Source organism: Colossoma macropomum, unplaced genomic scaffold, assembly GCF_904425465.1.
Source record: "Colossoma macropomum unplaced genomic scaffold, Colossoma_macropomum, whole genome shotgun sequence".
Classification (NCBI taxonomy): Eukaryota; Metazoa; Chordata; class Actinopteri; order Characiformes; family Serrasalmidae; genus Colossoma; species Colossoma macropomum.
The window spans coordinates 6,937,535-6,952,986 of record NW_023494789.1 but is presented as its reverse complement, the minus strand read 5'-3'; the positions used below and the strand labels follow the sequence as shown (position 1 = coordinate 6,952,986).

General features: G+C 41.0%; 1 protein-coding gene across 1 annotated transcript; it reads left to right on the top strand.

The window, feature by feature from the left end:
* The first annotated feature begins 563 nt into the window (after positions 1–563).
* atg9a (ATG9 autophagy related 9 homolog A (S. cerevisiae)) lies at positions 564–15,129 on the top strand. Its single transcript, XM_036569920.1, has 16 exons — positions 564–731; positions 982–1,136; positions 3,328–3,448; positions 3,697–3,740; positions 3,912–3,976; positions 4,177–4,326; positions 4,946–5,087; positions 5,205–5,953; positions 6,060–6,213; positions 8,351–8,530; positions 8,679–8,918; positions 9,805–10,043; positions 10,368–10,485; positions 10,837–11,041; positions 11,265–11,407; positions 12,832–15,129. Exons 3-16 carry the CDS (start codon positions 3,346–3,348, stop codon positions 12,838–12,840), a joined length of 2,541 nt encoding a protein of 846 aa, XP_036425813.1. The 5' UTR covers positions 564–731; positions 982–1,136; positions 3,328–3,345; the 3' UTR covers positions 12,841–15,129.
* Positions 15,130–15,452: the final 323 nt, after the last annotated feature.

The window sequence follows — 15,452 nt, the reverse complement described above, 5'->3', positions numbered from 1 at the left end:
TAATAGAGTGGACAGGAAGTGGACACAGTGTTTAGAAACTTAAGCAGCACTGCTGTGTCTGATCCACTCGTACCTGTGCAACACACACTAACACACCACCACCACGTCTCACCACTCATTCTCAGTGCTGAGAATGATCCACCACCTGAATGATACCTGCTCTGAGGTGGTCCTGTGGGGGTCCTGGCTATTAAACAACAGGGTGAAAGGGAGCTAACAGTGCATCCAGACAAACAGATGGACTACAGTCTGCAATTGTAGAACTACAAAGTGCACCTATATAGTAAGTGAAGCTGATGAAACAGACAATGAGGGTAGGAACAAGTTGTAATGTTATGGCTGATATGGTGTTAACCAAAAAGATGGACTGACAATTCATAGGCCGAGAGAGAGAGAGAGAGAGAGAGAGAGAGAGAGAGAGAGAGAGTGTGTAAGTGGAAACACAAAGCCATTGCTTATTACGGGTCACATTATTACTCAGAATAGACACATCTTGTTTGTGCTCGAGGTAGGTAGGCCCGCCCTCGGCACGCTATTGGCTCTCCTCGCTGTCCATCTCGTGCTGCGCGCATGCGATTGGCCACGGCTCACCAGAAGGGCGAGCTAGGTTGCTACCGCGCTGTCAGAACCGAAACCAAAATAACGTGACCGAAATGGAGAGGCAAAAGAGAAACTAAATACACTGCAAAATCTCATGGTGACACACAGCCGGGCTGCATTCTTTGAAGGAGGTAAGAATGTGAACTGACGGGCGCCGCCCGCCCCCGTTCAGCGGTTGTTGGTGCTGTTGTTGTCGCTGTGTTCGGCGTGACGGGCCTGTCCTGTTTTTGCTGCTCGTTTCTGAGGCTGTTGTTGGGAGTTGCTTCATGTATTGTCAATATTGTCAGTTCATAACGCCTTCGTGCACGTCCAGTATGTCGGTTATGTAACAGTAAATGTTGGTTTGAGGCGCTGGGCTGATCGCGGATTGTCTGTCATCAGAAAAAAGGGCACACAGGCCGAGTTCAGTCTCCTCTCCGAAAGCTCGGACTGGCTCTGTGGCCGCAGATTATTCGAGGGTTCACGCTGGATAATGTCGGAGGGAAAATGTGGGAGAGCAGCTTGAGGGTGCTGAGGGTGTGTCGCCACATAATAAGGTAAGATTCCTTCATAAATCCCTTGTTTCCCCACCAGAAGGTTGTTGGTGTGATGTCATGCTGGTTTTGCTGCTCTGTACTTCTCTGTAATACTGCCATACCAGCATTAGACAGCGCACATAGCGTTTATCATATTGGTTTAGGCCACTGTTTCGCAGTGGTAGCTCCCGAAAATGCCCAGACATGTTTTCATTCTTACAGCTGTTCAAAATTCTGACCAGAGGCCTGAGGGCAGCCCACGAATACACAAGTATTTTTGACCCTGTAAAGGTCATATCACGGTTCTATAAAGGTTAATTTACTTTAAGTGCCACTATTTTAATCTACCTAGCTGGTTGTTCTCTTTGGCTCTACACACATTTGCCCTAAACCTGGACCCTCGCCCTCATGTTTCTGAGGTCCCTTCATTTAAAGTAACGGCAATAACCAAATGCAAAATTGGAGTTTCCCCTTATATTAATTCCCCGAACCCTTACCCTCACCTTCTTGTAGTTTCACTTGCTGTAACTCAGTGGTCCCCAGTTTCCCCTACTCTCACTCATTTCAGCTGATTTTACTGGTCTTAAAATATAAAACAGTCATAAAATAGTGACCATGGCACCCTGTTGGACTCCCTTTTAGTTGCACATTACACATTTTGTTGATTTTTGAAGTGAAACAAAGTTAACAAGCTAATAATTTTTTTCCAGCGAATGTTAGTTTTATATAACATAGAACAGTCATAAAATAGTAACTGTATCATGTGAACACCCTTTTGATCACCATTTTAGTTGTAAAGTCTCAAAAATGAATTAACTCATTAGGCCTAAATTGACTTGGGATTAGTCAGGTCAGGTATTGTCATTAGGAGTTGTCACCTGATTACAATTTCAGAGCATAATAAATTCTGTGACTCTTCAAACCTGGTGCTGACACTCAGCAACCATGGGCTTCTCGAAGCAGCCGGCTCAGGATCTGAAAACTAAGGCTAAACAATGCCTGCAAAGCAGGCGAAGGCTATAAAAAGATATCAAAGCACTTCCAGCTTGCAATTTCTTTTGTCCATAATGTAAGAAGTGGAACTGTAGAAAGCAAGGCCAGATTTGGAAAACTCATTGACAGAACTACTTGAATGCTGGCCAAAAAGGCAAAGCAAAACCCCCATATGACAGCCAATGACATGTAGGTAGGTTTAGCTGACACGATTGGTGGTGCACTATCCTACTCTGCAATGACCTCACAAACCTGATTTGCATGGAAGAGTCATCAGAAGGAAACCTTTCCTGCAACACCACCATAAAAGTTAATGGCTCAAGTATGCAAAATAACCTGTGGAGCCAGAGGCATTGTGGAAACAAGTGCTGTGGATTGATGAAGTAAAAATGGAACTCGCTGGCTACAATCACTAAAGATCAAGAAAAAAAAGGAACAGCATTTGATGAAAAGAACATTGCCAACTGTTAAGCATGGGGTGGATCTATTATGCTTGTGGGTTGTGTGGCAGCCAGTGACACAGGAAACATTGCACGGGTGGACAGAAGACGTGATTCCACTAAACGTCAGTATCAATTCTGTAAGCAAACGTGACACAGTCAAGAAACTGAAGCTGAACAGAGGCTGGCTTCTACAACAGGACCATCACCCCTCAAAATCCACCATGAACTACTTTAAAATTATTCAAACTGAAGCTGCTGGACTGACCCACACATTCCACTGACTTAAACATCATTAAAATGTGTAAACATTGTTGTGCATGCAACATGGCCAGAAAGCATTGCTTAATTATGGGCGTTCTGCAAGGAAGAGTGGGTGGCAATTCCTAAAACAGGAACAGAAAAACTCCTAAGTACTGACACAGGGGCGTATCCAAACTTTTGCAATGCCATAATTACTGTTTTTTTTCATCTTTTAAGTAAATGTAACATAAAGTAACATGCATTAATAATTGCCATTGTTTCATAGTTTGATCGATAGCTGGTTAAATTTACTTCTTTTTATTTCAAAAATCAACAAAGTAAATACAACCTGTAGCAAAATATTGAACAAAAAATATGTGTTTTCTGCAAATATTAATGCACAGTTACAGTTACAACAAACTAGCAGGAAAAAAACACCACAACATGCAGAGCAGAGATACTGTAGGACCAGGATTGAGAATTCACTGCTTCAACCACATTGACTCTTTTTCCCTCTTCCCCTCTTTCATGTCCAGGCAGTAGACAGCAGCATCATGGCCCATTTCGACACAGAATACCAACGCCTGGAGGCTTCCTACAGTGACTCCCCTCCAGGAGAGGAGAACCTGCTGGTCCATGTACCAGAGGGGTCCAAATGTAAGCTAACGTTCTAGAAGATTTAAACATCTATACCCACATTCTTGATTTTGTAATAGCTGGTAGTTACGTTGAACGGTTAGTTTACCTGGATGGCTCATAAATTCGATCAGTCTTTCCTCTGTGTTGGATGAGTGTTATTAAGTCTAGTTCTTTGTAGATTTGATGACCCTGCGTGACCATATGCAAAATTGCAGATTATTGTTATTACTGCAGTCTAATACTAGTCTGTTTTTTTCTCTTTTAAGCTCAATGGCACCACATAGAAAACTTGGATCTCTTCTTCCAGAGAATATCCTTTTTGTTTTAGGGGTTTAAAGTGTTTTCAGAATAAACACCATAATCTTGTGTTACTGTTTCTAGCAGGTAAGGCAAAACATTTCTGGCAATAACACGTAAACCGGGTTATGTTTTTTTCGTCAGCTCTCAGCATCAGTCACTGATTTTCTTTAACTTTTGCTACGTCTATAATCTTCATCAGAAGAATGGATTCACTTGCATGTTACTGGGGGAACTCTTTGAGCTTGTGTAAGTATGAACAGTTTATGAACAGCTTACTACCTGGCTACCCAGTCTTGAACACAGGTGAACACAATAGCACACTATGAAAGATATCATCATCACCACATCCTGTTGAGCTGGTAGGAGTACATCCTCTGCATGACTTGTAACTGTGTGAATTTGTGCTTTTTATTCAACTGTAAAAACCTTTTTGATTTTCATTCCAGACAACTGGTCTTTGTGGTGACATTCACAGTGTTTCTGGCCAACTGTGTAGACTATGACATCCTCTTTGCCAACAAATTAGTCAATCATACTGACTCTTCTAAGGTGACCCTTCCTGATGCCTTTCTTCCGATGGATGTGTGTAGCGCTCGGTAAGTCCAGTCATGGTCATTGAAGGGGCAATGTGGCCTAAAGCTAGCATTTAATGTGCTATTTGTCATGTAATGCAGTATTCTGTCAAACCTCAGCCTCACTGGTTTGACAGAATTCATGTATTTCCGTCCATCAATGTTCTCTCACTGCAAGACCCAGCATGCATTACGAAAATATATCATGCAACTGTTGGTAATCCCACTCACCCTGGTAATGAAATCCTGACTGCTTGTGTAGCGTCCAAAGTAGAAGCTAACTAATATAAATGTGATATTTGGCTGCCTAGCTGTAATGTTCCTTCTGCATTCACCACTTAGCCAAAAAACATTTCCTCTCAATGATCTGCTCCAAAGCTGTTGTAGTTCTTCAAAAGCTCCACCAACCTTCAAGATACATCATCAGAAGAGAGATTTCTCAGTCTTTAAACTAAAAAATAATGTTCTAGAGCCCATTGTGGCCCTGCTGTAGGAGGCAAGTAGGTTTGTTACCAATAAATAAAGGAATGATTACATTTTTCATTGTAGTCTGAGAGCCCCTTTAAGTAAATAAAACAGTCTCCAGGTGGATTATCCTGAGCGCTTTATCTGATACACATGTTCTTGTTCCTTGACCTTCTAGGATCCATGATAATGTCTTCGTTATTTTCATTCTGGTGATCTCAGGGGTCTTCTGGCTCCATCGATTAGTAAAATTTATCTATAATGTCTGCTGCTACTGGGAGATCCGATCATTCTACATAAATGCTCTGAAGATGTCAATGGTAAGTCTGTAGGCTCTCCAAGAGTTTTAGTCCCACTTATCAAGATCAAAGTTCTCATTTATCTGTGTGACACTTTTTTCTAGTGGAAATATTAGGCTGTTCTTCTTTAATTTGCAGGCAGATCTCCCTTATTTCACCTGGCAAGAGGTGCAGGCACGGATCATCGAGATCCAGAAAGAGCATCAGATCTGCATCCACAAGAAGGAGCTGACTGAGCTGGACATCTACCACCGCATTCTGCGCTTCAAGAACTACATGGTGGCCATGGTGAACAAGTCTCTGCTCCCCATCCGTTTCCGCTTACCTTTTCTGGGTGACAGTGTCTTCTACACTCGGGGTCTCAAGTACAACTTTGAGCTGATCTTTTTCTGGGGTCCTGGCTCTCTCTTTGAGAATGAGTGGAGTCTGAAGTCGGAATATAAACGCGGAGGAAACCGTTTAGAACTGGCAGAACGCCTGAGCTCTAGAATCTTGTGGATCGGTATTGCAAACCTTCTCCTGTGCCCAGTCATTCTCATCTGGCAGATCCTCTACGCGTTCTTCAGCTACACGGAGGTCATCAAACGTGAGCCAGGCATCCTGGGGGCGCGCTGCTGGTCTTTGTACGGCCGCTGCTACCTGCGCCACTTCAACGAGCTGGACCATGAGCTGATGTCACGTCTCAGCAAGGGCTACAAGGCTTCCTCCAAGTACATGAACTGCTTCATGTCGCCACTTCTCACAGTGGTTGCCAAGAATGTGGCGTTCTTTGCCGGCTCCATACTAGCTGTGCTTATTGCCTTGACTATCTATGATGAGGACGTGCTGGCTGTGGAGCATGTTCTCAGCAGCATCACGCTCTTGGGGGTGTGCGTTACGGTCTGCAGGTGCGTACTGCTTGTCTGACTTGGGAGCAGAAATACTGTGTTGATACTAGTGAGGAGTTTTTGACTTACTGTTTTGCAACCTCTTTGTGTGTTTGTGCTGATACAGGTCATTTATTCCTGATAAGCATATGGTGTTTTGCCCAGAGCAGCTGCTCAAAGTGATCCTAGCACACATCCATTACATGCCGGACCACTGGCAAGGCAATGCCCACCGTTATGAAACCAGAGATGAGTTTGCCCAGCTCTTCCAATACAAAGCTGTAAGCTGTTGTCCAGTAGATTCTCACAAAAACAATTTTGCTGTACACCAAAATGTTGAGGAGTTTGAAACACCCTGCTTTGCAGAACTCCCTAACAGTCATTATGCATGTCTTAAAATTTACTGTGATCAGACAAACAGTCAAAGTCTTTCCACTGATTTTTCAGTTTCTGCATAATTTAGTCATTGAGATGTAAACAAAGTCACTCAGAGTGGTTTGATGCGAAATGGTTCACTGTAGAGAAACTTACCAATAGTGATCGGAACTGGGAGTCAGAATGTCTACAGCGCAAATATAGCCATTTTGTGTGTTATCTAAAATGATTAGTGAGCCTGCGTGTTTTCTGAGTTTTATATAGAACGTTGATAATGATAAAATAGTGGTCAGTATGAAAGAGTTTTTTTTGTGTTTTATTTTGCATTACAATAACCTGCATGTATCCTACACCACTAATGGCTTTTAAAAATACATTTTAAATACCTCAGGCATCGGGCAACCTGTCCATAATCATTTCATGTAATAACTTTCTCCAAAGTAGCTTTTAGAGGCACTAAACTCAGATGTCTGGTTTCTATCTTGCCCCATAAGTTTTAGGCAAAGAATCTCAAAACTATCATAAACAATGTCCCCGGCATCAGGCAAATTATTCTTAACCATTTCACGTAATAACTTTGTGAGGGAGCTTTTAGAGGCTCGGACATCTGGTTCCCATCATGTCCTATTTGCGAACAGTTCTGACTTGGCAAGTTTCTCTAGAATGTAAGATTTCATAGTCATATATTGATGATTTAATTATGCAGATAAAAAATGGTGGAATTCACCTTCACCAAGTTCCCTCAGAAAAAAATAATATCTGCAATGTCCTGGTATATATCCACGCTTATAGAGGACTCTGGTGGTGTCATTGATATTCATCCTGCGTTTGTGTCAGTCTCCTCTTCACACATTTTCTAACAGTTTTACATGGTGCAGTCGTACGTGCTATATTTAAATTTGTGCTGACTCTGGTGTCACATCTAATTCTGGAAAATAGCACAAACAACACAGTAGTCAGAGGCAGTCTCAACAAAGAAAAGGCTTTAAAGTTATTGGTGATGCTTCACAGAAACTACACGTATATAAAGCATTAATGGCATATTCATAAGCAGTACAGCAATACTTCATTACAATTCCATAATCAATTAGCATTCATAACATACATGCATTACAGAGTAATGAACATATCATTGCTGTCGGAACAAAACCTTGTATTTACATTTTTGTTGTTTTTCCATTTTTAGAACAGAATTTGAAGATGCTAATTCCCTTTGAAGTATGTTTATTTCATGACGAATGGAGTGCTAGAATTTACTTGGGAGCAAATTTAGTTCTGTTAACCTCCATTTAAAGTTCTGAACATTTTTCCTTCTCCTGTAAAGTTGCCATATGAGGTTTTATCCCAACAGTGGCAATATTGTGTAATGATTTAAAAACACACTGTATGGTTATTGTATGCTTGATCATGATATGATCCTGCATACATTAAAGTTTATTCAGGGAATAAATAGCCTTTGCTACCAATGATAGGGTGGGCCGACTCAAGAGAAATCCAAATTACATTTATTATTGTTCAAAGTGTTTATGGTCATAAAGCCTTTTTGACTGATACAGTAAGTTAATGAATTGCATAGTAACAGTACAGTAAAATTACGTGATCACACATTCAGGATAAATATTAGTGAATAATTGCTGAAACATGTTGTTAAAATCAGTAATTAATGCGATATGAAAAGAAGATATGTATAATTTAATATATAATTGATCACATTGTGCAGTATACGCCAAACATCAGTTTTTTAATTCATTGTATTTCAAGTTCGTTACTCATTAATTAATGGATTTAATGAGCATTTCAAAATTATGTCACGTTATATATGTGATGTGTGAGTTCATGCCATGAATTTCTCACTTACACGTAGTTCCTGTACAGTGTTACCGAATCATCTTTCAAAAACTGCAAATTAGAGTTCCCAAGAATCTATATGGTAACATGGAGGTTGAAATGATTTTGCACAGTTCCTTTAAGCTTTATGTTCAACGTTTCTCCCCTTTCCCTTGTTCAACTGAAGTGCTCAGCCCTCTTCTTCTTGTCTGGCAGGTGTTTATCCTGGAGGAGCTTCTGAGTCCTGTCATCACACCCTTCATCCTCATCTTCTGCCTGCGCCGCAAATCTCTAGAGATAATTGACTTCTTCAGGAATTTCACTGTAGAGGTGGTGGGAGTGGGAGACACCTGTTCTTTTGCTCAGATGGATGTCCGTCAGCATGGCCATCCAGCGGTGAGGCCGTTACACCTTCCAGTTTTAAAGCTTTTTTTATAAAAAACATTGTTCCCTTCGTTAAGACAGACTGTGAATGTTTTCAAATAAGTTCAGATGCTTCTTACTAATTTGACCTGAACATCTGATTATGATTGGTCCATTTCAGTGGATGTCTGCTGGGAAAACGGAGGCTTCTATCTATCAGCAGGCTGAGGACGGCAAGACCGAGCTGTCACTCATGCATTTCGCCATCACTAACCCACAATGGCAACCACCGAGAGAAAGCACCCATTTCATCAGCCAGCTGAAGGAGAAAGTGCACAGAGAGGCCACTGGGGGGCAGCAGGGGACCGCAGCGGAAAATCATGCTTTCACATCTACTCACTCTTTACAGTCAGAGTCTGAGGTAAGTGGTGTTCAGAGATGACTGACGTACATGTGATGGACGTGCTGGGACTGAGTAATGGGTTTGTCCACATCTCAGATGTTAGAATTAGTCTTACGTAAATTTTAGTGTTATGCTGCTATATATTTATGATTAAAGGGCAATTCCACTGATTATTACTGTATAATTAAATCATTAAGATGTGAAAATATAGTCAGAGTAATGGATAAGAAATGTATTATTCTAGAGAAACACAGTGATGAGGATAGGAACCAGACATTTGAAGCGTTGAATGCCACTAAAAGCTCCCTCGTGGGAGGCTATAGCTTAATTTGGGTACAAATATGTTGCCTGATGTCTGAGACATTGTTTTATGATAGTTTTGAGATAAAGCTTTGGCTTAAAACATAGTTTTCCAAATCCATTGGTGGAGAGAAACAGGTAGGCCATGGTAAGGAAAAATAGTTTTAGATTTACTGTATTTATTTTTTATTTATAATGTACTTTATTTTTATCATTATCAGCATTAAATATAATACATATAATATAATTACATGTAACTCAGGTTATGTGCAGGTTCACTTATCATTATGGATAGTAAATAAAATGGCTATATTTTCATTATAGACACTGTGACTTTGTTTCTACAATTGTAAAGAAATCTGTTCCCAACACAGCTGTCTGGAATTTGCCTTAGTGTGCACTCAGAAACAATAAAGAACAAAAAATCTAAAGAACAGTAAACAGGAAACAAACATACAATAAGACTAAGAACAACCATGAAACAGACACTCTGAAGTAAGAACAAAAACAACAAAACATATGGTTTTGTAGTCTAGTTACATCTTACATCTTACAATTACATCCAAAGACAAACAGGACTTATCTGTGTGTTTTTCAATCCCAGCCCCGAAGTCTCATTGCTAACCTCCTGGCTGGACCCCCATCCTTAGCCTCCCTGCATCTGGGTCGAGACGGCTCCATAATCAATCACTTGTCGATCGGTGTGAGTGAGGGGGCGTCTGCCCTGCGCTCGCTCTCCCCCCTCAGCACTAGCCTGCACCTGCGGGGCAGTTTCCCCTCCGCTAGGTTGCCCCGACCGGACCACCCTGCTGTGGCAGCGGGACGAGCCATGGCGGGTTCAGGGTACGAGAAATATGGCTTCTGACTCCCTCAAAGATTTCAGCACAGTAGTCTAAAAGTAGATTTAATTTGTCACTGTGCCTATAAAACTGATGCGTAAATGAGCTCTGTTCTGATTGGCTGTTTGTTCAAAAACACTCCTTATAACTTCAGCATGAATGGGCAGGGTAAAAGTGTATGTTGAATATATGTAAATGAGTTTGTTCTTGTGACATCACAACAATAGCAGTCAAAATGGGCTGCCTTTGCAGCACAGTTCCCATATATACCCACACCATAAAGGCATCCTGATAACAAGACTGTTTTTCTTTCACTTATATCCATCAGGACTGATGCCCGTACTGTCAGTTCAGGCAGCAGTGCGTGGGAAGGTCAGCTGACCAGCTTGGTCCTATCAGAATATGCCTCAACAGAGATGAGCATTCATGCCCTCTACATGCACGAGGTACAGTATTCAAGCATTTTTGGAAAAGCATTATACTGTTCACATGGTCTCTTCTATACACTTCTGTGCACAACAACACAATTTAAAAGTTAGTGATTATTTAAAAAGTTAGATGATTTATGCAGACTTCATGCAGACAGATTAACAAGCTGACTAATTGCTGGTTTTCCATACGTAGGTTAGGTCTAGTCTTGGACACAATTGCAGTGCCTGTGGTGATACACACACAATTCTTTTTACTCCATGCTCAGGCTCCATCTGGGTCTGTCCCTGCATGTTCGAGTAATACTAGGTTGCTTTAGAGTTATTAGTTCTGTTATCCTGACTGATGTAATGTGTTCACATGTTCAGATGCATAAGCAGCAGTCCCGTGGAGAGCTGTCTCGGCACACATGGCACAGGCAGGAGAGTGACGAGAGCAGTGAGAGCGTCCATGACGATGTGGAAGCAATCCGCAACCTCCCCCGCTCCAGCACTTTCCCCTTCGCCACCACTCCCAGCCAGGAGGGGGCAGCACTCCAAAGCAGCAGCCAGCGCCGTTATGGAGGAACTACAGGTAACAGCAGTGAAACTACTGAAACAGCAGGTACTAAAACAACTGGTGAAGCAGGTTTCAAAAGATGTTGAGTTACTCGGTATTATGTGATTTGTCTTCAGATCATAGAAAACAGTGTCAGTGAACGTGAAGCTGAGTGAATTAGTACAAGGCTGTTACATGTTAACCTTTACACGACTTTTTAAAAAGGAACATCAAATGACAGTATATCTCTGTCCTGCAGAGTCCCTGTGTGGAGGCCCTCGGGTTCAGAGGACAGCTCGGATGCCGATGGGTGGTTGGTCAGAGGAACCTCAGACAGGCCGTCATCATGACCCTGTTCCAGAGGAGGGTTCTGAAGATGAGCTACCTCCACACATCCATAAGGTAAGACAGCACTCATCTGAATTAAAGATGGACACTGTAATTTAAGTATACAGATATCAGTGGGTGCTGCATAGAACTGCAAACAGAAAGATGATAAAATTATACAGTGTACTGTATATAATACAGTTTACTGTTATCAGTCTCTCCAGCTTTGTTGTCAGCAAAGTTTTGTGTGCGAAAGTGGATCAATTTCAGTAGAATTCAGCATGACGAGCAGTCTTGCTTCAAGTTCCGGAGCAAATAATGTTCAATTGTGAAACTTGAAATCAGGTTCAACTGTGGTAAACTTTGACACACAAATTTGCATTCTTCACCAATAGCGCTGAAGCAGCGGGGCTTCGTATAGCAGCGCTGAAAATCCAAAATTAAGAAAACATTAATTTTACGTACATGTAAAACTCATTGCTTTATGACAAAATTTGCTGTTTTGAGTTATGAACATGCCATTCATGTAAATTGTGTAGATTAATTATCTTTGTTAGCAATCAGAACCATCAGTTTTCATTTATTTTTCGTCTGAAATTGATGTAGAACGCGTTGATGTCTCTGAACTGTCACAACTGTAATGAGAGCTTAGTGACAGTCTACGCGTTACATTGCAAGTGGCGATCATCAGGGTCCAAGCACTAAGCCCCATTATGGAGCCAATAGAGCAAAATAATGGGCAAAGATTTTAAAATGAAAGATATGAGGTCTCAGCAGATGTCTGCCAAATTTCATACCCATTGACACAGACCTTGGTATACTTGGTAAGCAATACATTTTAACAAAAAAAGTGAAGATGCCTAGTTAACTGTACAATTTTTGGAAGTTGTACTTGTACTTACAAAGTTGTTGAACACAGTGAAGTAATTCCATAGCAGCTACCTCTGCATTTTACTCTCAGCATGCGCAAGAATATTATGTTAAAATCACAATTTTTCTCCCAGGTATGATGCTTCCGGACTCCTCTAAATAGGACTTGTTTATGAACTTGTTTTCACTGCACATGAGTTTTCTTGTGTGTTTTAGTAGAAACATTTTTCACGTTTGTTCCTCACTGGCTGTGAATAAACACATAAACTTTGGTGTTTATACTCTTTATGTTGGGCAGGTGCTAACTGCTAGGTTAACTTCTGGGCTAAGTGCAGCTCCACACATGCCACTGCTGCCAGCCAATTATCTACACATTTTGCTACATCTCAGGGTGCAGCACTGTGCTGTCCTGAGTAGTTTATTATCTTTTTTTTGGATAATGGAGTCTTAGTCATGCCTATTTTACAAGGCTGTGTGGAAATTTCTAGTGTTACTATGACATTAGCCATACATCATTAAATAAACTAAATGATGGGATCAGTATACACTATAAAAATGTAAAACCGTTGTGCTTGATTTTTATTCAGAACTTTATAAAATATAACTCAGTTTTTGTCATTTTTTTAAAGGTGACATAATAGGATTCTCGGCACCTTTGGAGGACTCCAAACAAGAATCTACTTCAGTTATAAAACCATATTTATTCAACCATGACAGCACTGACATTCAAGACAGCTTGCCGCCCTGCAACATCAACAGCTGACTTTAGCGAAAGACTCAAGGAAGGTATTCCATGAATATGGGATGTGTTCACAACCATTTTCCCTGAGTAGGTAAAGCACTGTCAATCATCATCATTATCATTTTTATCATTGTTTTTGGGCAAATGATATTCGAGAACTTGATCTGTCACATTTTTGAGGTATCCATGACAAGTTATGAGGCTGCAATGAATTATCCTGTTTGAATCAGAGGTGATACATATTTTGCTTGTATAATTTTCATGCAGTTAAGAAGAGAATTGTTTTAGATGGGTGAAGGCAAAAAGTCTGATTTGTTTGTTAAGTTGCCCCAGTGTGCTTTCAAATTAGCCAAACAGAGATAATGAACTGATAATGACTCTTAAAATGAACCTTAAATGTGTATGCATATTTGATTACTAAATTTGTGTACTGTGCCAGAGGATGCTCAAGCAAATCTGATTACTAATCATTTTGCTAAGTCCTGTTTTGTGTAAGTACTGTGCCAGAGAGCCTGAAAACAGCACATATTGTTTTACAGCTCGAGGGAAAACCACTAAAAGCTATTGAAGCATGGCACTGGATAAGACACTGCACTCTGACATGCATGCTCTTTACTCTTCTACTGTTTGCACAAATTTGAAACAAGAATGCACTTTAACCTTTTAGAATCCAAAGGATGTTTCAAAGTTTATATCATTTCGCTTTTTGTAAACATGTTTCATACCAGGTTTTGTGCCTAAGTATGTCCAGAAAATCCAGGCTTTTGTCAGGAACGTCTTTAGTTTTGCTGTCTGCAGCTCAGGAGATTGAACTGGAGGGAGAAGGAGGATGGATGTTCAATATCATGGTGGTGATTTGGAAGTATAGACTTATGGGGAGAGAAGGTGCAGACCTACGCCCTCTGCTGGTTGCATTTAAAACATTCAAATTTGCCATGCATTTTGCCAAAGGGAAGTGTGGGTGATAGCAGGTTAAAATGACTTCAAGGGGCTCTCTGGCAAAATGAACAATGTCTCAATGACTATGTCTGATGTAAACATGCCTACTTATGTCCTGCAGTGATGCCATAATAGTCTGAGGAGTGAGATCAACCATTCTAAAGACTAGAAAAACACACTTTTGATGATGTATCCTGAAGGTGGGAGGAACTTAAGAAAAACTACAAGTGCTTTGGCGGTGGATACTTGGCCGTATGTTTCTACTAGGAATCCGGACGTCTCGCCTGTATTTATTGGCTTCTGCACCATCAGTGCTTTTTTATTCACTGTGGGTGAGCGATTCTCAGTGGATGTAGGAAATATTTTTGTGAGGCATGCTGGGTATTGTAGTGAAAGAACACAAAAAGGATACAAAATCGTAAGTTGGGTCAAACAGGTGAGGCTGAGGGATACAGTGCTGTGCTAATATTACACAACATGACAAATAACGCTAGTTTTAGGTCAGGATGCCCCTTTAAAGCCAGAATTTTTGTGACACAGCCATTTTATGGCCACAGCAGCAGTGAGTGCAGTACAGCGTAATATTTTTCAAGGCTACAGAACTACAATTGAACAACAAAACCCATGGCTTGGTGCTGGTGGCGCTTTGAGGGACGTGACAGTGATGTAATTCGCCCCACAGACGCTTGTAAAATCTGTTTCTGTCTTGTCAATAAATCATTTTGGTCATTGATGTAAACTAAAATATGGCTTCATATGGGTGATGCACATCACATTATGCTCCAAGTTGTTTTTTTTTTAATGCAAACAGCAGGGGGCGATCTGAACACTTTCCTTCCCTGTTCTTAAAGGCATTCTCATAGATGGCAAGCTGTTCAGTTATGAATTATATACAACTTCTAACATGTTTGTCTTTTCCGTTAAATCCATCACACTGTTTATGTACAAAAGGTCTGAGTCACATCATCTGACGCCGTTTTTGAAGCCCCCGTGTGCTTAAATAGAACCACTCCAAGATGCACCGGATGCATGATGCTCAACCTCCTTGCCATTGTACATGCTGAATGATTTTACAGTTGGCCGAGTAGACTGTAAAAAAAGGCCTCTCTGACCTGATCTAACGTATCAGCTATACATGTGCATCTTTATTTTGTTTTGGGCCTTTTTATAGACTGTGTTGTATATTTAAATTTTGTACAGATGTAAATTCATCATTAAAGTATTTAATAATTTGCGCATTTAAAACGGTCTGTGTGTAGTGAAAACTTCTTCAATCTAAACCTTACATACACACATATATATGCATTTGAAGGACCCTTTAAGATGATATGTAAATGACTTGTTTTGGCTGCCCTGTATTGTGCTTAACTCAAAATGCAGCCCTCACACGCGCACACACACACACACACACACACACACACACACACACACATCTTCTAAGCCGCTTATCCTTCTGGGTTGCGGGGGGAGCTGGAGCCTATCCCAGCAGTCATTGGGTGGAAGGCAGGATACACCCTGGACAGGTCACCAGTCCATTGCAGGGCATGTGCACAGGCGGGTCCATGTAAA

What these genes read in the sequence shown, in the direction of transcription:
- atg9a (XM_036569920.1), top strand. Translation starts at nt 3,346, where the DNA reads ATGGCCCATTTCGACACAGAATACCAACGCCTGGAGGCTTCCTACAGT. An exon ending in GGGGAACTCTTTGAGCTTGT is followed by an intron (nt 3,977 to 4,176) that starts GTAAGTATGAAC and finishes TTTTCATTCCAG; the next exon opens with ACAACTGGTCTTTGTGGTGA. An exon ending in ATGCTCTGAAGATGTCAATG is followed by an intron (nt 5,088 to 5,204) that starts GTAAGTCTGTAG and finishes TTTAATTTGCAG; the next exon opens with GCAGATCTCCCTTATTTCAC.